Source organism: Lagenorhynchus albirostris, chromosome 16, assembly GCF_949774975.1.
Source record: "Lagenorhynchus albirostris chromosome 16, mLagAlb1.1, whole genome shotgun sequence".
Classification (NCBI taxonomy): domain Eukaryota; kingdom Metazoa; phylum Chordata; class Mammalia; order Artiodactyla; family Delphinidae; genus Lagenorhynchus; species Lagenorhynchus albirostris.
In genome coordinates, this window is record NC_083110.1 from 36,889,741 (window position 1) to 36,913,110 (window position 23,370).

General features: G+C 46.2%; 1 protein-coding gene across 1 annotated transcript in view; it reads right to left on the reverse strand.

Moving 5' to 3' along the window:
* The window catches only part of ANTXRL (ANTXR like), a 36,896-nt gene extending 27,083 nt beyond the window's left edge, over positions 1-9,813 (reverse strand). The window contains exons 1-2 of the mRNA XM_060125751.1: positions 9,536-9,813; positions 217-288 (exon numbers count right to left, since the gene is read on the reverse strand). Coding sequence (XP_059981734.1) covers positions 217-288; positions 9,536-9,813 — 350 coding nt within the window. The remainder of the gene's footprint in view (positions 1-216; positions 289-9,535) is intronic.
* Between the last annotated feature and the right edge of the window lie 13,557 nt (positions 9,814-23,370).

Below are 23,370 nucleotides of genomic sequence, written 5' to 3' on the forward strand. Positions count from 1 at the left end.
AAGGGCAGACTGTGTCCCCTACAATATGGCCCGACTTCCAGGTAGGACCCAGGAAAGCTGCTGAGACCTGATGGAACCAGTGTTATCTCTTTTGCTTCAGAACACCCCCCTGGGCTCTGTGCTCCTGACCCGAGGGGCTCCCATGGCCACTGAGCCTAAACAGCTGTGTACTCTGCCTGGGAGGGGTAAATACCCTGAAACTTGGAGAAGTCGTACTTGTCATACTTCTTGACCAAATCTTCCACAAAGGCGTAAACGTCCATCCAGTTGTTGTTCACACTGCCTGACCTGAAAATGAAGAAGACCTGAGTCAGACAGATGAGGTGCATCTATTGTGTGGGCAGAATTTCTGTCTCCTCAGCTTCCAGCAGACCCTTTAGCAACTCCCCCCGCCCCCCACCCCCCGCGCCCACCAATGTAGCTGAAGGCTGCCACACTCCCTCAGAGACCTCAGTGGGTCACCGTGGTGATGACTTCATCAGTGTGAGTGTGGGAAGGGTGACCAACCAGACCTGTGTGCTTGGGACTCAGAACTTTTAGGGATGAGGGACTTCTGGTGGCAAACTAGGATGGCTGGGCAGGCTTGGTGGAGCTGTTCCACAGGAAATGATGTAGAATGCATTGGTTGGAAAAGCCTCCAGTGATTCTGATATGACTCTTTTGGTCCCTCAAGTCCCCTTGGCAATAAGCCACTCCTAGCTCTCTACTCTTCTCCTGCCCCTTGAAAAGGTGTGGGGGTGGGCAGGGGTCAGGGCTCTCTGGCACACCATTCCCACAAAAGGCTCTTAGTTGGTCCTATCATTCATTCTGCATCCTGTAGGCTGCATCTAAATCCCTCAACAAATAGTGATGAAAATAAGAATAGATTCTTTTAACATTATCAAGATTATCATTCATTGAGATGTATGTACCAGGCACTTTACATACATGATTTCCAATTCCAGAACAACCCCATAATATCAGCATTATTTTCATTTTCATTATTTTCATTTTCATAAGAAAGTTGAGGCTCTCACAAGTCATGGAATTTTCCACAATTTCCATAGCTAACATGGATCTGAATCCAGATCTCGCCTCAAAACCCATGCTCTACCCATTGCACTGGGCAGATGTGTGTGACACGGTTATGTCCAACATTTGCTGGGTAGCAAACACTAGACTCTGACAACTCCCACAATATAAACTTTCTATCAGAAGCTTCCATGCTAAAGTGCAAGACAACTTTTTAAACTAATGGTAACACCTGAAACTAATCAAATATTTTAAGTCAACTATACTTCAGTTAAAAAATAGAACTATGTACTCAACTCAAAAAAAGAGAACACATCAAAATAATTATACACCATGTCCTAATGAGATTTATCCTTGGAATGTGAGCATGGTTCAACACATGCAAATTAAAAAGTGGGACACACTACATTAATAGAATGAAAGATAACAGTCCAGATGATCATCTCAACAGATGCATAAAAAGCATTTGACAAATTACAACAACACTTCATGCTAAAAACTTCAAACAGATTGGGTATAGAAGGAACAGACCGCAACACAATTAAGGCCATATACAACAAACCCACAGTTACCATTACACTCGATGGTGGGAAGTTGAAAGCTCTGCTTCTAAGATCAGGAATAAGACAAGGATGTCCACTCTTGACACTACTATTCAACATAGTATTGAAAGTCCTAGCCATGGCAATCAGAGAATAAAAAGAAATAAAAGGGATACAAACTGGAAAAGAAATAAAACTGTCACTGCAGACGACATGATACTATACATAGAAAATCCTAAAGATGCCACCACAAAACAACTAGAACTAATCAATGAATTTGGTAAGGTTGCAGGATACAAAATTAATGCACAGAAATCTCTTGCATTCCTGTACACTAACAACAAAAGATCAGAAAGAGAAATTAAAGAAACAATCTCATTTGCCATCGCAGCTCAATATCACAAAAACAAACAACCCAATCCAAAAATGGGCAGAAGACCTAAATAGACATTTCTCCAAAGAAGACATACAGATGGGTAACAGATACATGAAAAGATGCTCAACATCGCTAATCAATAGGGAAATGTGAATCAAAACCACAGTGAGGTATCACCTCACACGGGTCAGAATGGCCATCATCAAAAAATAAATGCTGGAGAAGGTGTGGAGAAAAGGGAACCCTCTTGCACTGGTGGGAATGTAAATTGATACAGTATGGACGTTCCTTAAAAAACTAAAAATAGAACCACTATATGACCCAGCAATCCCACTACTGGGCACATACCCTGAGAAAACAATAATTCAAAAAGATACATGTACCACAATGTTCATTGCAGCACTATTTACAATAGCCAGGACACGGAAGCAACCTAAATGTCCATCAACAGATGAATGGATAAAGAAGATGTGGTACATATATACAATGGAGTATTACTCAGCCATAAAAAGGAACGAAATTGAGTTATTTGTAGTGAGGCAGATGGACCTAGAATCTGTCATACAGAGTGAAGTAAGTGAGAAAGAGAAAAACAAATACCGTATGCTAACGCATATATATGGGATTTAAAAAAGCGGTACTGATGAACCTAACGGACATCAGTACATTTAATAAATGTACTGGACAGGGATAAAGATGCAGACGTAGAGAACGGACTTGAGGGCACGGGGGTGGGGAGGGGAAGCAGGGATGAAGTGAGAGAGTAGCATTGACATATATACACTACTAAATGTAAAATGGATGGCTAGTGGGAAGCTTCTGCATAGCACAGGGAGATCAGCTCGGTGTTTTGTGACGACCTAGAGGGATGGGGTAGGGAGGGTGGGAGGGAAGCTCAGGAGGGAGGGGATACGGGGATATATGTATACATATAGCTGATTCACTTTGTTGTACAGTAGAAACCAACAAAACATGGTAAAGCATTTGTACTCCAATAAAGATGTGAAAAAAACAACAACACAATGAGATACATCTCACACCTGTTAGAATGGCTATAATTAAGAAGACAAGAGATAACAAGCATTGGTGAGGACATACAGAAAAAGGAAACTTTTACACTGTTGATGGGAATGTAAATTGCTTTAGCCACTATGGAAAACAGTATGGAGGTTCCTGAGAAAATTAAATATAGAATTTCCACATGACCCAGCAATCCCACTTCTGGGTATATATCTAAAGGGAACGAAAACAGGATATTGAAGAGATATATGCACTTCCGTGTTTATTGCAGCATTATTCACAATAGCCAAGATATAGACACAACCTAAGTGCTCATCAACAGATGAGTAGATAAAGAAGATGTTGTATGTATATACAATGGAATATAATTCAGCCATAAGAAAGGCCATCCTGCCATTTGTGGCAACATTGATGGACTTTTCACTAAGTAAGATAAGTCAGACAGAGAAAGACAAATACTCTATGATATCACTTATATGTGAATCTAAAAAACCCAACTCGTCACAACAGAGTAAAATGGTGGTTACCAGGGGCTTGGGGGAATAAGAAGTGTTGTTTAAGGGTACAAACTTGCAAAGAGTTGACAAATAAATCTTGGATATCTAATGCACAGTTTAGTGAATACAGACAACAATATTTTATTTTAATCATCAAATTTTCTAAGAGACTAGATCTTAATTATTCCAACCACAAAAAAAGAAATAATAGTTATGTGATGTGATAGAGGTGCTATCTAAATTTATTTGATATATGTCAAATATATTTGAATACAAATAATGATTTTTAAAAAGAAAGAAAAAGAAAATCAGGAAAATTAACATATATATATATAATATATATATATCATACATGAGAATATTAACTTGTAACCATGAATACCCAGGTAACTGTAAAGAAAATATCTATAATAGATATTGAAAATAGCTTCACACAAAGGAAGTGAAAAGGTAACCAAAACCTGTCGCTACAAAAAAAAAAAAAATCAACTAAACTCAAAGGAAGGTAGAAATGGAGAAAATTAGGGAGAAAAAAGCTAGAAGACATGTAGAAAACAAATAGCAAAGTGTCCGATGTAAGTCCTTCCCTATCAGTAATTACTTTAAATGTACATGGATTAAACTCTCCAATCAAAAGGTACAGATTGCCATAATGGATCAAAAAAGATGCAACCATATGATGTCTACAAGAGACTCACTTTCAATGTTAAGACACCAGGAGGCTGAAAATGAAAGGATGAAAAGAGATATTCCAAGTAAAGAGAAACCTAAACAGAGCTGGGATGACTATAATTAACAAACTAGACTTTACATATAAAACTGTTATAAAAGACAAAGAAAGACATTATATAATTACAGGAGGGTCATTTCACTGAGAAGACAAAACAATTATAAACAGATAAGAACCAAATATCAGAGAAGCAAAATTTAGGAAGCAAACATTGACAGACTTAAGGGAGAAACAGACAGTTCTACAGTAATAGTTAGAAACTTCAAAATCCCACTTTCAGTAATAGAACAATCAGACAGAATATAAGAAAATAGAGAAATAAGGGAATAGAGGATGTGAACATCATCATAAGCCAACTGTACCTAACAGATATGTACAGAACACTCTTCTCCCAAACAGTAGAATACACATTTTTCTCAAGTGCATGTGAAATGTTCTCCAGGATAGAGTACCTGTTAGACCACAAAGCATTTCTTTAAAATTTTTAAATGATGGAAATCACCCCAAAACTTAAAATCATTTCCAACTGCAATGAAATAAAGCTATAAGTCAATAGCAGAAAATAATCTGGAAATTCACAAATATGTGGAAATTAAACAATACCCTTTTAATCAGCAAATTGGTCAAAGAGGAAATCACAGAGAAATTAGAAAATACCAGGAGACAACTGAAAATGAAAACACAACATACCAAAATATACAGTGAAAGTAGAATTGAGAGGGAACTTTGTAGCTGTAGACAAATACATTAAAAAGGAAGAAAAATCTCAAATCTGTACACTAACTTTACAGCTTATGAAACTGGAAAAAGAAATGAAAACTAACCCAAAGGAGCAGAAGGGAAGAAATAATAAAGATTATAACAGAGATAAATAAAATATAGAATAGACAGAGAAATACCAGTGAAATTAAAAATTGGTATGTTGAAAAGATCAACAAAATTGACAAACCTTTATATCCATTGATTTAAATAAAAGAGAGATGACTCAAATTAATGAAATCAGAAAATGAAGTGGGGGCTTCCCTGGTGGCACAGTGGTTGATAGTCCGCCTGCCGATGCAGGGGACACGGGTTCGTGCCCCGGTCTGGGAAGATCCCACATGCCGTGGAGCAGCTGGGCCCGTGAGCCATGGCCACTGAGCCTGTGCGTCCAGAGCCTGTGCTCCGCAACGGGAGAGGCCACAACAGTGAGAGGCCCACGTACCGCAAAAAAAAAAAAAAAAAAAAAAAAAAAAAAAAAAAAGAGAATGAAGTGGGACACTACTACTGATTTTATACAAATAAAAAGGATTATAAGAGAACACTGGAACTTGTAAGCCAGCAAAATAGATAACCTAGATGAAATTAGCAAATTCCAAGAAACACACTTACCTGCCCAAACTGTATTATGAGGAAACAAAAGCTGAATAGACCTATAACTAGTAAAGAGATTGAATCAGTAATCAATAATCTCCCAACAGAGAAAAGTCCAGGACCAGATGGTTTCACAGATTAATTCTACTAATCATTTAAAGAGGAATTAACACTAATCCTTCTCCAAATCTTCCAAAAAACTGAAGTGGAGGGAACACTTTCAAACGTATTTTATGAGGCTGGCATTACCCTGACACCAAAGCCAGACAAACACTTCAAGAAGAGTACAGACTAATATTTCATATGGATATAAATTCAAAAATCCTCAACAAAAAAAATCTAGCAGCATCTGAAAAGGTAGGATTTATTTCCACAATACAAAGATGGTTCAACATGTAAAAATCAAACAATGTAATTAATAAAATTAATATATCAGAGAAACCAAACTATGTGATCATTTCAACTGATGTAGAATCACTTGATAAAATCTAAAATCCCTTCTTCATAAAAACACTCATATTGGGAATAGAGAAAAATTCTATGAAAAACATGATAAAGGCTAAACAGCTAACATACCAATGGTGAAGACTAAAAGCTTTTCCCCAAAGATGAAGAGTAGTACAAGGATGCCCGCTTTCATCACTTCTATTCAACATAGCATTGGAAGTTATAGCTAGAGCAACTAGGCAAGAAAGAGAAATAAAGGCATCCAAATTGAAAAATAAGGAAAAAAGATGTTAACATCTCTGTTCTTGGATAATATAATCTTACATGTAAAAACCCCCAAAGATTTCACAAAAAATGTTTGAGTTAATAAGGAAATTCAGCAAAGTTATAGGATACAAAATCAATGTATAAAAATCAGTTATATTTCTATATACTAATAATGAACATTCCAAGAAGGAAATTAAGAAAACAATTCCATTTACAATATCATCAAACAGAATAAAATACTCAAGAATTAATTTAATCAATGAGGCAAAAGACCAGTACATTGAAAACTAGAATACATTGCTGAAAGAAAATTTAAAATATGTGAATCATTGTTAAAACATAAGGAAAATCATAAAGTTTTCTATGGCAAGACAACCAGACTAAGTCATAATTGAAACATGCACGACATGCCACCATTTGTGATGGACCTCTCCCAAATATTCATTGTGCTTCTGCATTATGCATTAACCAGACCTCCTCAAGGCACCCTAAAATTCATATGGAATCTCAGGGGACTCAAATAGCTATAAGCAAAATCTTGAATAAGAACAAAGTTGGCAGATTCATATTTTCTGGTTTCAAAATTTAATACAAAGCTATTGTATTAATAGCTTGACCAAAACAGTGTGGTACTGGCATAAGGACAGACATATAGAACAATGGAATAAAATGGAGAGCCCAGAAATAAACCCTCGTATATGTATTCAATTGGTTTTTGACAAGGGTACCACCAAGACTATCCAGTGTGGGAAATGACAGTATTTTCAACAAATGATTCTAGGAAAACTAGATGTCTACACGCAAAAGAATGCAGTTAGATTCTTATCTTACACCTACATAGTATATACAAAAATTAACTCAAAATGGATCAAAGACCTAAATGTAAAGGCTAAAACTAATAAACTTATAAAAAAACATAGGGGAAAAGCTTTATCACATTGGATTTTGTAATGGTTTTTAGATATGACACCAAAAGCACAGACAATAAAGAAAAAAGAGATAAACCAAACTTCATCAAAAGTAAAAACTTTTGTACAAAGGATACCATGAAAAAAAATGAAAAGAGAGGGGCTTCCCTGGTGGTCCAATGGTTAAGAATCCGCCTTCCAAAGCAGGGGACACGGGTTTGATCCCTGGTTGGGGAACTAAGATCCCACATGCTGTGGGGCAGCTAAGACCGTGAGCCACAACTACTGAGCCCGTGCACTCTAGAGCCTGCGTGCCACAACTAGAGAGTCCATGTGCCACAACTACTGAGCCTGCACACTCTGGAGCCCACGAGCCATAACTAGAGAGAAGCCTGCGTGCTGCAACTAGAGAAGCCTGCACACCTCAACGAAGAGCCCGCATGCTGCAACTAAGACCAGATGCAGCCAAATAAATAAATAAATATTAAAAAAGAAAAGATAACCCACAGAACGAAAGAACAATTGCAAATCATATATCTGATAAGAAATTGATATCCAGAATACATAAGAACTCCTACAACTCAACAACCAAAACCAAACAACCCAATTCAAAGATGTTAACATCTTTTTTACGGCTACACCAGCTATGTCAGAGGGATCAGTGCTGCCTCCCAGCACTTAAGAAGCCAAAGGAGGCAGGAGGTGGGGGAGGGGGTGGGTGAGAGGGGTGGGAAGTGGGGACAACCTGGCTCAGGAAGCCATTTCTCTGGTGCCTTTCTAGTCCCCCTACCTCACACCCTTCTTGGAGGAGAGGAAAGGGGAGCATCCTTCCACTATTTAATGTTTTGCAGCAAACTAACTTTGATTGACATTGAGCAAATCATTTAGTACTCCCAGCCTCAGTTTCATCTCCTTAAAGTAGGGATATAGAACCTACTTCCTCAAGCTCTTGGTTGTTCTTAGTGTTCAGCACATCCCTGAAACATAATAAGTGACCCACCTGTCCCCAGAGCCCTTCCCCATCCATCCTGGGGCTGTGCTGTGCCCACACTGGGCTTGACTGCAGACAGCAGGAGTGTGGGCAGTGGCACTGTAACAGGATGGCAGCTGACAGGACCCTTTGGACTCACTGCCACTCTCTGGAAAGACTGACCCAAAGAGGCTGTCATCCCCCTACAATGCCCATACATCCCCAACCCCAATGCCCAAGAGGGGAATCACTACCACCCTGGGCAACAAGATGTGCCCAGGGCATCTCAGAATTCCTGCCACTGAACCGTGAGGGGGGAATTTCTCTTCTAGCAAGCAGGGTGCTCCCACCTCTACTGCCTCTGCTTAGAAGCTAGTGGGCTGGGGCACACACATCCCTCCCAGTCATCAGTCTCCACAGAGAATAAGAGGAATCAGAGGAAGTACAAACTGGGATGCTGGAATTAGGGAAACACAGGAAGCCTGGGTTCTGTCACCCCCACCAGCCTCTGGGCTACTTCACCCAAACTCTGGGAGCCTGCTCCCCTTTCCAGGAGATTGCATATGCAAATACTTTCCCTGCTTTATATCCCAGTATTGTTTTGAGGATGGCAGATGTGCAGTAACGGGCTTTGGGGACCATAAAGTGCTTCAGTGATATTGGGAGTCAAACCACTGTTATTACCGAATAAGTAAAATTTATCCTCAGTCCCATAGAGGAGTTGAAAATGGAACCAAGGCAATCCCTCCAGTCTGAAGACCAGCCCATCCCTTTCCTTCCTTGAGGGCCAGAAGGTACCTAATGCACAGCCCAGGTTTCCCAAAGCCACGTGCAGAAAGACCAAAGCGTTCAGAAAGTGCACACAAACTGTAATGTGGATCTCTAAGTAGTCAAAGAAAGAAGCAAAACATTTAGAACCAGCATAGCAAAGGACTTTCTAAGCAGTGACACCAGGAGAATGCCTAACAGATGACACGGCAATCTCTCTGGGGCCCAGGAAAAATAGAGGTCATTTGGTTAAAAACAAAACAAAACAAAAAACACAACCCCAAACCCAAAGTGAGCTTCTCCCAAGGGCTGAGAAGATAGCGCTTAGCAATCACCTGCCCCTCCAGCTGTTTAAGGGGCGTGCAGGCCACAGGTCCTAGACAAGCTGATGGAGAGACTGACAACCATCCAGAAACCTATGGTGGCCTTTTTTCCTTTCCCAAAGAAAAAGTCCCAGGAAACGAATGCCCAGGTCACTCCCTCTGCCTCAGGACAAGGAGGGAGGCCACAGAGGTCTCACCAAGACTACTCCACCCTCTCCCCTCACAGAAGCTGGCGTCTGTTTAAGCCACGTCTTGCCCACACTGACATCAGAGACAGCAGTACTACCACCAATGGCGCCGTCAGGGGCAGGAGGGCCACTCACATGTCCAAGATGAAGTAAAGGTCAAAAGAGCTCTGGCAGGAGTTCTCGTCTTTTGCCCGTCTCTTCCGGGTCCAGGTGCTGGGGCCGCGGAGGTGGTGGAAGGTTCCCGCGTCCTGGATGAGGTGGCGGTAGAGGTTCCCCCAGTCCAGACTGAGGTGATGGAGATCCTTCCAGCCTGGACCGTCGTGCTGGAAGCTCCCCGCGCTCAGCAGCGGCGGCGGCAGCACCAGCAGCAGGAAGAGCGTGGGCCCCGGCACGCCAGACCCGCTGCTTCCCATTTTTTTTGGCTACCCCTGCGGCCCCCCTGGACGCCGGCCACTCGGGCCACCTGAGGCGCCGGCCTCTGCTGTGTCTGCGCGTTCCCAGGGTCCTCGGCCCCTCTAGCCCTTTCCCCAAAGCTGTGAGCCTCCCCCGGTACCTGCCCTGAGGGCAGAAGACACAAAGATGGCTGGCCTTGGGGGCTGGCCTTGGGGGCTGGCCCTTCCCCCACCCCAAGGGGGCAGAATTCCCTGTGATGTCCCTTATGATGGACAGGAAGGTTGGCATGGTGACTTTGTGACCTGCAGCTCTGCTCAGTGTCCTGCCTGTTGACAATCCCAGGGGGGAGTCAGGGGCTCTTTGGAGGGGCAGTAAGATGAGGCCTCCGTTTGTTCCTCATCCCAGACCCTCTCAGGTGGCCATTAAAATCCTGGAGAAATCCTGCCTTTTTGTCAGCTGAAACAGGGCAGCTGTGGTGGCTTAGATGAGGACATCGCTGTGGGGGAGGAGGTCCAGGAACTCGGAGTGTAGAGTGTTGCAGTGGTCATTCATGTGACCCAGTGGATGGAAGGATCTAGAAGGGGAAGAAGGTCCTGCAAGGATGTCAAAGTCCCTTGTGACTGAAGGGCATGCCAGTTATCTACTTTTTGTAAAAGCCATCACAAGCTGAGTGACAAAACAAAACTATTTCGTTATGCTCACAGGGTCTGTGGACCAGAAATTCGGAGAGGGCTGAGTGATGATGGCTTGTCTCTGCTCCATGGAGAAACATGCAAAAACTTAATGGGGGGGGCGGGGCGTGGTGGGCTCGCAGCTGTTAACTTGCGACCATTAGCTCGAGACCGTTAGAACGTGACCTTTAGTCATCCTCCCAGCGGCCCTCGCGGCAGGGAGTGCGGTGAGGGGTGGATTGCGGCCTTCTTCCCGGGGCCCTCCAGGCCTTCCGGCCTCAGGCTGCCAGGTGAGCTGGGGGTCCGGGGACAGGCTGAGGGCTGTGGAGCCCTGGCCATGGCCGCCCACGGACTGGGCCCAGGCCTTGAAGCAGTGGCCGAACCTCTCCCCAAAACCCGCCTCCGGGACCTAATGGCGGCGGCGGTGGTCTCCATGGGTCACAGTCCGTGGGACCCGGCCCCCATTTAGGCGGCCTGAGGAGCCTGAGGGCTGGTCCTGGGCGCCTGGCTCCCTCAGGCTGGGCAGGGTCTGGAGACCTGGCCCTGAGGGCGCCGCCAGCTGAGCTCTGCCTCTTCAGCTGGACCTGGGCACTGGCGGGAGGACCCAGACTGGGTGCTGGACGAACGCTCCCGGGCAGAGTGATCGGCCTGCGCAGGGACCCCCTCGCTTAGCCGGCGCCTGCACCTCGGCGCACGAAAGTCCGGCCTTGGGACCTTGAACAAGTAAAACGAGGAGTAATGATGTCTCTTTGCTTATGGGATTGGTTAAGTGTTGAAAGTCGAAAGGAGGCGTGGAGACAATTAAATGCCTCCCCTTCCCTTTCTTGTCAGAACAGAGAATAACATTTGTTATTAACAAATGTTAATAACATCGTGACCTGACTGTGACCTGACCTCAAGAACGAAGGATCAGACACCAAGATGTCTGCAACAACTAATCACGCCCCTTCCTCACCTTTCCTATAAAAGGGTTTTGCTGAAAGCTTTCGGGCGTTTGGGGTTTTTAAGGCATGAGCCATTGTCTCCTTGCATGGCCCTGAAATAAACCTTTCTCTGCTCCAAACTCAGACGTTCTGGTATTTGGCCTCATAGTGCGTCGGGCACACGGACTTGCGTTTGGGTAACAAATCCATTCGCTCTTTCATGTAAATTTTATAAGTAGCACACTGTTTTCACTCCTCTCCCCAGCCAAACCTTCTAATATTCGACTACAATAACTGTAAATATTTGGAGGGATTTGAATCTGTGATCTGGACTCCTCCTATCAGTGAACACGGCAATGTCTTCATTTATTTGAGTTGTTTTCAATGCCTTTCCTATAAATTTCCCTATGAATATCTTGACTTCTTTTGTCAAGTGCCTTCCCTATATACTCTGTATTTTTGATGCTATTGGAATGGCACTTTTTTTTTTTTTTTTTTTTTTTTTGCCCGGTACGCGGCCTCTCACCGTTGCGGCCCCTCCCGTTGCGGAGCACAGGCTCCGGACGCGCAGGCCCAGCGGCCATGGCTCACAGGCCCAGCCGCTCCGCGGCATGTAGGATCCCCCCCGGACCGGGGCACGGACCGGGGCACGAACCCGTGTCCCCTGCATCGGCAGACGGACCCTCAACCACTGCGCCACCAGGGAAGCCCTGGAATGGCACTTTTAATACAGAGTTTTTAAATGATTGCTATCCTGAAGAAATTTATGTATTTATTGATACACTCACCCCACTTGCTAAACTCTGTTATTATAAAAATTTATCTGTAGAATTGTTTGTGTTTCTATAAAAAATGAACAAAACCCAAAAACATTATGCTGACTAGTTCTCCAATGAAATGTTGACTCGAAGTTGTGATGGAGGCATTCTTGATTTTAAAGAGAATAATTCTAACACATCACGTTTAAGAATGGTATTTATTGAAGGCTTCTGTTGGATATCTTTTGTCAGATTAGGGAGTTTCCTTGTTATTCTCGGTTTGATACAAATCATGAAGGAGTGTTGAATTTTATCTAAATTCTCTTTCTGTATATTCTTTTGAAGAATATGTGCATTTCACGAATAATCTGTTAGTGTGATTAATTACATTTTAATATTTTATAACTAAACCCAAATTGATCATGATAATTTTTTAGAACACTGCTGGATTGCGTTTACCATTAGTTTAGAATTTTTTAACTTGTGATCACGAGAGAGGCTGCCCTTTAATTCCTGTTTTTGTGCTATTCTTATCTGATTTTGTTATTAGGTATACTAGCCTCATAAAATGTGTTTGGGAATGTTTTCACCTTTTTTTGGAAAGACTTTGAACATGATCACAATAATCTCCTCTTTGAATATTTGATATGATATAATCTATGCCTGGTGTTTTCCTTGTGGGAACTTTTTAAACTGATAAAATTTACTCAATATTTACTGAATGTTATGGACTGAATTGTGCACCCACCAATTTAGATTTTGAACCCTAACCTCTAATGTGACTGTATTTGGAGATTAGGGCCTTTAGGGAGGTGACTGAGGTTAATTGAGGTTATAAAGTGGAGTCCTAATCCCAGAAGACAGATATCCTCATAAGAAGAGAAAGAGACACCAGAACTCTCTTACTACACAGGCACAGAGGAAAGGCCATGTGAGGACACAGCGAGAAGGTGGTCATTTGAAATCCAGGAAGAGAAACCACATCAGAAACCAACCCTGTTGGCACTTTGATCTTGGACTTCCTGCCTCCAGACGGTGAGAAAATAAATTTCTGTTTTTAAGCCACCCAGCCTGTGGTACTTTGTTAAGGCAGCCTGAGCAGGCTACCACACTGGATTGTTTAGTGCTTCTATTCTTTTATCAGTCATTTCAGATATATTTTTCTAGGAATTTGAACATCTTTTCCCCTATATTGGTATAAAGTTGTTCAGAATATGTTTGATTTTTATATTTCTACTCTATCTTCTTTTTAATTCCTATTATTACTTGTAAGACTCTTTTCTTATTTTATGGATTCACAACAAGGAGGGTATTGCCTCCAAGAGGTTAAAAATGAGTTAAGCATCTTTTAAAGTAGGAAGCACAGCCATAAAGAGATATATAGTTTCTCTGTGATGTTACATTAAACAATTTTTTTGGTATCATAAATTTCTATAAGCTAGTGGTTAGAGCTAGAAACTTGGTAAGATTCAAGGTTAATTGTTTTTGTTGTTGTTGTTGATTTTATTCTTCTTGTATTACATCAGGAGACACATGATACTTGGTAGTTGTATTTTTACTGATGATAAGATTGGTAAATGGGATCAAGTTTGTCAGTCTGTTCCCACCATTAAATTTCTCCAGCAATGTTTTGACTCATGGTTAAATCCCAGCAACATTCCAACTAATGGCTTAAGCATCTATTAATGATAAATGTCTATGTTATTTCATTAAGCATTGCAAAATGGTGACTTTAAAAAAATTTTTTTATTGGAGTATAGTTGATTCACAGTGTTGTGTTAGTTTCAGGTGTACAGCAAAGTGAATGAGCTATACATATACATATAGCCACTCTTTTTAAAATTTTTTTTGGATTCTTTTCCCATATAGGCCATTACAGAGTATTGAGTAGAGTTCCCTGTGCTATACAGCAGCTAAAATGGTGACTTCTAATTTTATTATTTCTTCTGTATTTATTAGCTGAGGTTCTTTTTTCCCCCTTTTGATTGAGATATAATTAACATAGCATTATATAAGTTTAATGTAAGCAGCATAATAATTTGACTTACATATACTGTGAAATGGTTACCACAGTAAGGTTAGTTAACTTATATCATCTCATCTAGATACAAAAAAAAAGAAAAAGAGTTTTTTCCTATGAAGAGATTTCTTAAGATCTATCGTCTTAACAAATTTCAAATATATCACATAGCAGTGTTAACTGTAGTTATCATGTTGTAAATTACATCCCAAGTACTGTTTGCACCTTTTGAACAGCTTTATTCAATTTCTTCTCCCCCAACTCCCCACCTCTGGTAATCACAAATATGGTCTCTTTTTCTATGAGGTTTTATTTTTTTTTAAGGTTCCACATATAAGTGAGATCACACAGTATTTATCTTTCTCTGACTTATTTCACTTAGCAAAATGCTATCAAGTTCTATCCATGTTGTCACAATGGCAGGATTTCCTGTCTTTTTATGGCCAAATAAAATTCCATTGTGTATATATATATATATATATATACACATATACATATACATATATATATACACCACAACTTTTAAATTCAAAAAAATTTTAGTGAGATATACTTTATTTACAATATTATGTTAGTTTTAGATGTACAAAAATTTTAGAGATTATACTCCATATATAGTTATTATAAAATATTTGTTATATTGCCTGTGCTGCAGAATATTTCCTTGTAGCTTATTATTTCATACATAGTAGTTTGTACCTCTTAATTCCCTACCCTTATCTTGCCCCTCCCCGCTTCCATCTCCTCGCTGGTAACCACTAGTTTGTTCTCTATATCTGTGAATCTGTTTCTTTTTTGTTATATTCACTAGTTTGTTTCATTTTCTAGATTCCACATATAAGTGATAACATACAGTATTTGTCTTTCTCTGACTTATTTTACTGAGCATGGTACTCTCCAGGTCGATCCATGTTGTGGCAAATTGCACAATTTCATTCTTTTTTAGGGCTGAGTAGTATTCCATTGTGTGTGTGTGTGTGTGTGTGTGTGTGTGTGTGTGTGTGTTGACAATGCGAGCAACAGCTATTGAGGGGGAGGCACTCCTGGCTGGGTCAAAGGCAGATCTTTGGTCTGCAGAGCATTTGTGCATAGTGGAGATACATTAAGACGAAGTTGACACACCTCCCCTGTAAGGAAGAGAAGTCACTGAGAAGCCACCAGAATTGGGAGCAGAAGGCTGTGGTTCCCTTGGTTCAAGGGGAGCAGGCTCAGGACCTGTTAGGATCCCCAGGGTGAGCCCTCGTTGATGCCCTTCCTCTCCCTGGGTGCTGGCCTCCAGCCTGTGCTCCTATTTCTAGACTCAATTCAGGCACTGGACAACTGCCTTCCCTTCCCCAGGGAACCCTGTTGTTCTGACTCTGGCCTGCCTTTGCTCTGGTATTGAACTTGCCTGCTTCCTTCTGGACTGGGAGCCTATGGAGCAAAGACAAGGGCTGATTGCCACTGTAGCCCCAGCATTGCCCAGGCTCTCTTGGTGACTGTGTGCCGAAGGGATGAGTCCCCACCACAACCCTCAGGCTGGGCTCTGGGCCCACAGGGCAAGGGCAGGTGGGGGCACCCTCAGATGGGTGATGGGCTATGGAGGCACATGGGCCCCTAGGTTTGGGTAAAGATTGATGCAGATCCTTTGGGACAGTGTAATCCGTCTGTAGCAAAAACTGCCCCTGGCTTTTCTGTCATTTCCTCCTTGTCCCCAGCTCCTGCTCAGCTGAAGAGCCCAGATTGCCAGACGGTGCCCTAAGCACTCTGGAAGCTGGCAACAACTCTGAGCACTCAGCTCCAAGAGATGCAGACAGCGAGTAAGAAGGGGTCTCCATGCTCTGAGGCAGCATAAGGGAGAAGAGGGAGAACACCTTGGTCTTTCCCAGACTCCCAGCTCACTTCCAGTGGGCAGGTCCTCAAGGACCACAGGATCTCCCTTTACCCCCCAAAATCTCATTGGCAACCAAGGCAGTCAGAACGTAGGAGCACAGTTTGAGCCATGGCCCCTGAGTGTGGACCCTTCTTAGCCAGATCTGTGCATCCCCACACCATGTACACTCACACCTTCGCGCCTTTGTGTCCCTCTGTTCCTTACATGAAGCATAGTATGCAAGGTGCCCAATAGAACAGTCCCTGCTCTCAAGGAAGCTTCTAGTTCAGTGGTTTGCTATGGTCGCTTGAATAATGGCCCCGAATATGTCCTGGTCCTAATCCTTGTCACCTGTGGATGTTGTAGGTCATATTGCAAAAGGGCCTTTGCAGGTGTGATTAAGGATCTTGAGATGGGGAGACTATTCTAGGTTACCTGGGGGGGGGCTCCTACACTTGATCAAAGGGTCCTGTGACAGGGAAGCAGAGGGAGATTTGTCCAAAAAACAAGGCAACGTGACTGTGCAAGCAGAGCAGATTAAGTGCTGCCCTGCTGCCTTGTAGATGGAGAAGGGCCAGGAGCCAAGGAACACAGGGAATATACCTCTAGAAGCTGAAAAGACAGGAAAAGCATTCTCCCCTGGAACCTCAGGAAGGAGTGTGTTCTGGAAGGGCCAATATTAGAAAAACTCCTCTGGGGATTAGAAGGTGGTGGAGCAGAGAGACACTGTCATTTCACAGAAGGTAACAGTAAACAAGACGGACTGCCATAGTGTGTGGACTGTCATAAGGACACTCCTGGGTACTGTGTCCCCATAGCCTGTCTGGGTATCTCCTGTTGCACATTCAGGGCTGGGGCTGGGGGCCGACTGTGGTCTGCAGAGACTGTAGGTCCCAGGTGACACCCCGTCACTTAGACCAAGATTAACTTTAAGCCTGGGACCAGAGCACTGAGGCCTTCAAGAAGGGAATCAGGACTCACTCCTGCACCTACTGGAATCCTGGGGTATCCACAGAAATCCTACAACACTAGGTCTCCAGGACTAAGGTTGGGAGGGACAAGGTCAAATGTTTTGGGGGCAGAGGAGTGGGAGGGGTCACATCCACCAGGCTCAGTTACAGGCTCCCAGCCCCTCTCAGGATGAGCAGGGTTGATTTCAGGCAGCTCTGGCTGCTGCCACTTACTCTCTGGGTGGTCCTGGCAACTCCCCTGATGTGTCAGGCCTCAGTTTTGCCTCCAGCGAGCACACAGGTCACTGTGAGCCACAGACTGCTGTGCGGACTCGAGAGCTGGCATTGCAGGGGCCTGGCAGAGCCCTGGGCAGCTATAAGGCCCCCTAATCCATCACTCTGCCATTACCCCAACCTGAGCTTCGAAGAGTGGCCCTGGGAATGGGACCATTTCAGAGAGGTGCTCAGTGCCCCTGCCCTTACCTCGCTGGGCAGGAAGGCCATACCTGGCATCTTCCCTTTGTCCACCCTCTTGCCTCTTGCCTCCCTCTGCTTCAGCCCTCTGTCTTGCTCTGTCCCTCCTGATCCTGAGTGAGCATCTCTGGGTGGGTGTCTCCACTGTTCAGGGCATAAGGCTGGGGTGGGGCTCTTATGACTATAAAGGGGCTGGTTCTGGGAGAGGCTCCAGGAGAATCAGGTGGAAAATGGGGCTTCTGTGCAATCAAAGCTGGGACTCAGAGCTCGATTCACACCCAGAACTGGGAGCCCAGCTGCCAAAGGAGCCCTGACACCACTGTCACCACACAGTGTCTCTGCTGGGTGTGAGCATGCCTCAGGTATGTCACCAGCAGTGTCCAGAGGCTTTCAGGCCTGTCTAGAGTTTCCAAACGCCCACCTGCCCAGCCACCAAGAGCCAATGTTTGTCTGATTCAGTGAAGGTGGTGAGTGCAGCCCTCACTACAGACCCTGAGACCACAATATCCTCTAAGTCCCTGGCCCACTCTGTACAAAATGTCTGAGCATGGGGACACCCAGGAATGTGATGCCCAGGCAGATGATTATAAGGGAAATCAGGAGCACCATTCTCTATGGGCTTGGGGCCTGAGTAGGGCCAACTCTGGTGGTTTCGGGGTAACCATTGTGAGACCATGAGTGCTGAACTGAAAGGGGGGCAGAGCAGTGAGAAGGGTGGAGCCAGCCTCAGAATTCAAGTCCAGCTCTGCCCCTCCTGGCCTTTGTGACCTGGGACAAGTCACTCAGCGTTTGTGTGGGTCAGACCCCTCTTGGTAAAGATGGGATAATAAGAGCACCTAAAAATACAGTTAATGGGAGGATTAAAACAGTGAAAACATGTAAAGGTCTTAGTCTAGCAACTGACCCACGGAAAGGACACAATAAAATTATCTATCATTATTATTATTAAATAACAAGGATGACAAGTGGAGAAATTGGGCTTCTCCCCACTGTCACAGGCACTGACACAAGGAGGGCATCTTTACTACCTGGTAAAACCAGTCAGTGTTGACCAGACAACATTGGGGAGGGGGTGTCACCATGTCCTCCGCCACTGCTGCAGCTGAGTGAGCAGCCCAGGAGGGTCTCATGGATGGGGTGCAGCCAGCAGTCCCACAGGGTCAGGTAGGCAGTGGGGAGGGACGATGGACGGGAGTCCAACAGGCCTGTCCAGCCCTTTTCGCTTAAGATTGGAATTGCTGGGCATTGCTCTGGAGAAGAAAGGTCCTGACATCCTTGAGACGAGGACGCAGGGGAAATGCACGGGCACCATGTTGAGAATCGTCTGGAGGCTCATGAGCTCCAGGTCTCCACGCCTTGGGCGTTCCTCTCGGCAGATGCCCGGAGAGGGCTCTCTGACCCACAGTCCCAGGGGCAATATCAAGGGCAAAAGCAAGACCCCAGCCCACGGGGAGCATCCCTGTGCCCTGCTTACCATGTCCCTGGGCGGACACCACATCAATGGCAGCTGGCTGCAGCGCTGGACAAAGTCATAAAAAGTATCCAGTTTTCCCTGAAAAGCAGAAGTGGTTGTGAGGAAGCTACAGGCACAGACGCTGCGTCCAGATGGGTGGTGTCCCCTCTGTCTCCCATGGCTTCCCAGGGCTGCGTCCCCACAAACTGGCTGAGACAGCACTGCAGCCATCACCTGGGGCAGGGGGCTTAAAAGTCTTCTGTGTTTGTTGGGAGCTCGTCACTGTGGGTCACAGATTGTTTTGGGTTCTGGAACAAATCGGTACTTTTGGTGTAGGAGGAGAGGTCGGGGCTACTTTTGAAAAAAGTGTCAAAGTTTGGAGGAGACATGCAGTAGCCAAGGAGAGGTCCTCAAGGAGCAAGGTGAGGGGGGCATGGGGACTGGGCAGGAGCCTGAAGAAGAGGGAAGAGGGCCTGCTTTTGGGGGGCTCAGAGGGAGAAGGCAGGGAAGAGTCCCAGTCCCTGCTCAGGGGGAAGGGTCCTGAAACGGGGGAAAGAGAGAGATGAGGAAACCAAAGAACCGGTGAAAACGTGGACGTGGTGTGGGCGGAAGGTGGGGCCGGGCCTGAGGCAGGAACGAGCCCCTGGCAGGTGCTTCCTCCCTCTCTGGAAGGTGAGCTCTGTCTTCTCCGTGCCCTCACACTGACTCTCAGGGGAGATGCGGGGCCCGCCCTCCGGCTGCCATTTGAAGCTCCCAGGAGGACCAATGGATCCCACAGCGACAGAGGCAGGACCAGGGGGAGGAGGGCAAAGTTGAACCCAGAGATGGTGGGGTCTTCCTTCCTCAGACCGGCCACCTGGGACCCTCTTCGTCCCTGTCATCTCTCAGCCCCCTGCCAGCTGGGGTCTCAGTCACCTGGGGGAAGGAAGTGACTCCCCCTCCTCCATGTGGCCCTTGTCACCCCATCTCAGGGGCCTCAAGGACAATGCAGTGAGCTGTCTCCCTCCCTCACTGAGCAGACAGGAGCCGTAGGCACTCCCGGGTAGTTTAATGCTGGTAAGATCTTGGCTCAGAAATATTTGTTACTGACCTGCATGAGGTTATTTGTAATTTGGTTTGTTTTCACTCATCCAGTCACTGGCCAGTGAAATCCAGGCCACTACTGAAGCTAATGACAACCTCTGTGAGAACTAGCGACTGGCCGGCTGTGAGCCAGCCCCCAATATCAAGAATCCTGGGCCCGTTCCAAGGGGGAGACCCTGGTGCTGGGACCCACATGGTCAAAGTCTAGCACCCATAAACTCATCTCCACCCAGCCAGGACTTTGAAGTCCAGGCCTCTGCTGCAGGAAGCCTGCAGGCTTCCTCCCACCCCGCGGCTTGGAGGGCATTCTGCCTCCCTTCCTAAGGGCACTTCTCTCCTCCAGCAGTCTTATCCTGTCTTCTTGGCACCCACAGAAAGGGATAATCACTGCGGTATATCCCTGCACGGGGCATGGCTTCTAGAGAGAAAATAATTGTCTGAGTCCTTGTCTGGCAGTTCCTGGGTGCAGACAAATGACATCTGTTGCCTGGGCTCCTGTCAAGTACTGGCCTCTCAGCAAATGTTTGTTGGAGAATCAAGGACAAATGAGCAGCGCCCGGCACGTAAGAGAGTGGCCTCCATGTGAAAAACACACCAACTCCTTTTGGTTTACAAAGATGGCTCTTCTCCAAACATCAACAAACTCTATCCTGTCCCCTTGGTTCCTGGCAGCCACCCTTGCAGGAGAAGCTGGGCGTGAGGCTGTGCCATGTGACGGAGGCTGGCAGGGGTGTGGGCATTAGCAGGTGACAGGGCTGTATTCACCCGACTCTGGCAGATCCAGCCTCCCCAGGCCACACTGCAGCCAGTGTAGACGTCAGCCCAGGCAGTGACCCTGTTTCCCACCAGATCTCAGGCCCAGGTCCCCCTGCCTGTGGACACGGCACCCCTGCTCTAACTACTTCTAATGGGCCCTGGGTTGGGCCCCTACCCCGGGTCAGCCCCAGCCTCCTCACCTGGCCCTTGGTCCCTGTGCTCACCTGGGCTGTGCTTCCTTCAGAGCTCAATGCCCAGTAAGAGTCCCTCCACCCTCCTCAGCTCCCCAGTCCCTAAAGGCCAACCCTGCCAAGACCCTCATCCTGACATGAGCCCGGGATGAAGACCAAGGAAATGGAGCCCAGCATACATCAGAGCCCGGGGAGGGCGACCAGGTCCCTGAAACCTGGTGGTCTGTGGGCAACAGGTTCCACCTCCCTGGGCCTCAGGGTTCCTCAGTTTTCAAAGGGTAATCGATACCTCAATGTAGGGTCAACAGGGAGACAGGCAGACTAAGGCCCCTGGTCCCTGGTAGAGGTCCCACCTGGGAGTTTTCAGCAGCAGCCCTGACATCATATGAAGATAAGAGAACACTCCCCACACCCCTCCTCCCCTCCCACCCAGGGCCAGTCTCTGTCCTTTTCATTATAAGGACACCTGCCACACCCTCTGAAGGTGACATTTACCCTTCATGCTCCCCAGGAACCAATACCAGACCAGACATCAGATGGTGAGCGCCTGTGGGCAAGGGTGGTGGCTGCTTCATTTCTGCCCCTCTGTGCCCAGCATGGGGCCCTGCACATCCTGGTGACTTAGTGATGACGGATGAAGGAATGATGGAAGGCACCAGAGATGGGCAGGGATCTATGCTGTTTTCAAAGGCACAGCTGCTCCCGAGGTTAGCATCCTCCCGGCCAGCATCCTTCTCCCTTTGGACCATCAATGCCCTTGCAGACCCCTCTTCGTCCTCCAACAGAGGAGACTCCAGGGGCCTTGGTCCACCTGAGTCCTTTGGAAGCCTGACTGCTGTGAGGCAGCTCTGGTCTCAGGAGGTCTGGGGTCCCTTTTCCGCAGGGGCTAGGACAGCCCATAGGCCACCTCCCTGTGAAGGTGAAAGCATGAAGCAGGAGGCCCCCTAGAAGCCCAGGCTGTGTCTTTGCTCAGGATGGGAGGACAGGGTCTGTGCCTTGTTTGCTGGTGAGAGGTCCTTGGAGCTGATGGAACATGAGCACAGGCAGGATCATGGGGCAGGTGTGTGCCCAGTAACTCGGGGTTGGTGAGGGCTGGACCAGGCTGTGCAGGCTGTGCTGGACACTCACCCTCTTGTAGCAGCAGATGCAGACAGGCAGCAACAGGAAAAGGAACAGGAACAGGGCCGAGATAAGCACAGGGCACCAGAGAGATAAGCACAGGGAACCAGAGAGGATTACTGGGAACCGGGCTCTGGGTGACAACCGTGGGCACTGTGGTCTCCTCCTCTGGGATAACTGTAATCTCTTGGTGACCCAAGAGACAGGATAGACACAGTTCCTGCACTTGGCTCAATCTGTAGCCCTAGCTCTCCTCACGGTAATGGCTTTGTACTTTAGGCATTTGGGGCTCCTCAAATGCAGGCAGCAGGAGTAAGGGGAGCTCACCCCCAGGCACCATGAGATTGACCTCTGCAATGAGGGCTGACCAGGCAGTGAGGAGCCCTGCGTGGGGTCAGATGCCCTCAAGACCAGGAGCGAAGTGACCAGGGATGGCTGTATGGTGGCACCATCCCGACTCCTCTGTATGTACACGGTATGTTGGCTTCACTCGGAAAAGCTGCCTGGAGCAAAGGTACCAGCCCTGGGGCACACCATCTCCCACATCCTGCCCTCCTCAGCGGAGCCTGGGCCACCGCGGACCCCTGAGCACCTCGGGGGATTGTCAACCAGGGCAGGTGCGGAGGATGCCCTGAGCCCTCCCAGAGACAGACATGTGCTGCCCCAGCAGAGGTGGCTTCTGATATTCTTGGCTCAAATGGCCCCCAAGCGTAATACTTACTGTCCAGCCTTAAGAAAAATATGTCCTGGGCGTATTATTTTTTCTCCAGTCACTGAGTCAGGTGGTTTAGCTGAAAGACAATCACATGAGAAGAATGTCAGTGGACTTGTCCACCCATCCGCCCCTCCCCTTCTGCCTGCCCTTGGAAGCAGAGCTACCACTTTGGCAGAAGCAGCTTCTCTCCTCTGCCTTCTTCTGACACCTACTGTGCACCAGACACTGTCACGGCTCTGGCGTCTAGTGGGAACAAGGCAGGCAGAGGCCCTGCTCTCAAGGACCTGACATTTATGGGACTGGAGAGGGAGACAGACAATAAAGTAACAAGCAATGAACAAAATAAGCGCCGGAGTGAAACCAGTTGAGGGGAAAGGCCTGGGGAAGAGGGTCCGGGCTGTAGGCACCTGTTCTGAGGCCTGAGGGCATAACTAGCTGAGCTTGTTGTGGGAAAGAGGTGAGTGAGGAGAGGGGGCGGGGCCTCGTGGGCCCTGAGAAGGGGTTTGGGCTTTATTCTAAGTTCAGTAAGCTTGTCGCGTGGCTGGCCAGTTTCGGGTAAGTTTGGACACAGAGGTAGCAGGGCCTGCAGGTGGACTGGATGTGGGATGAGAG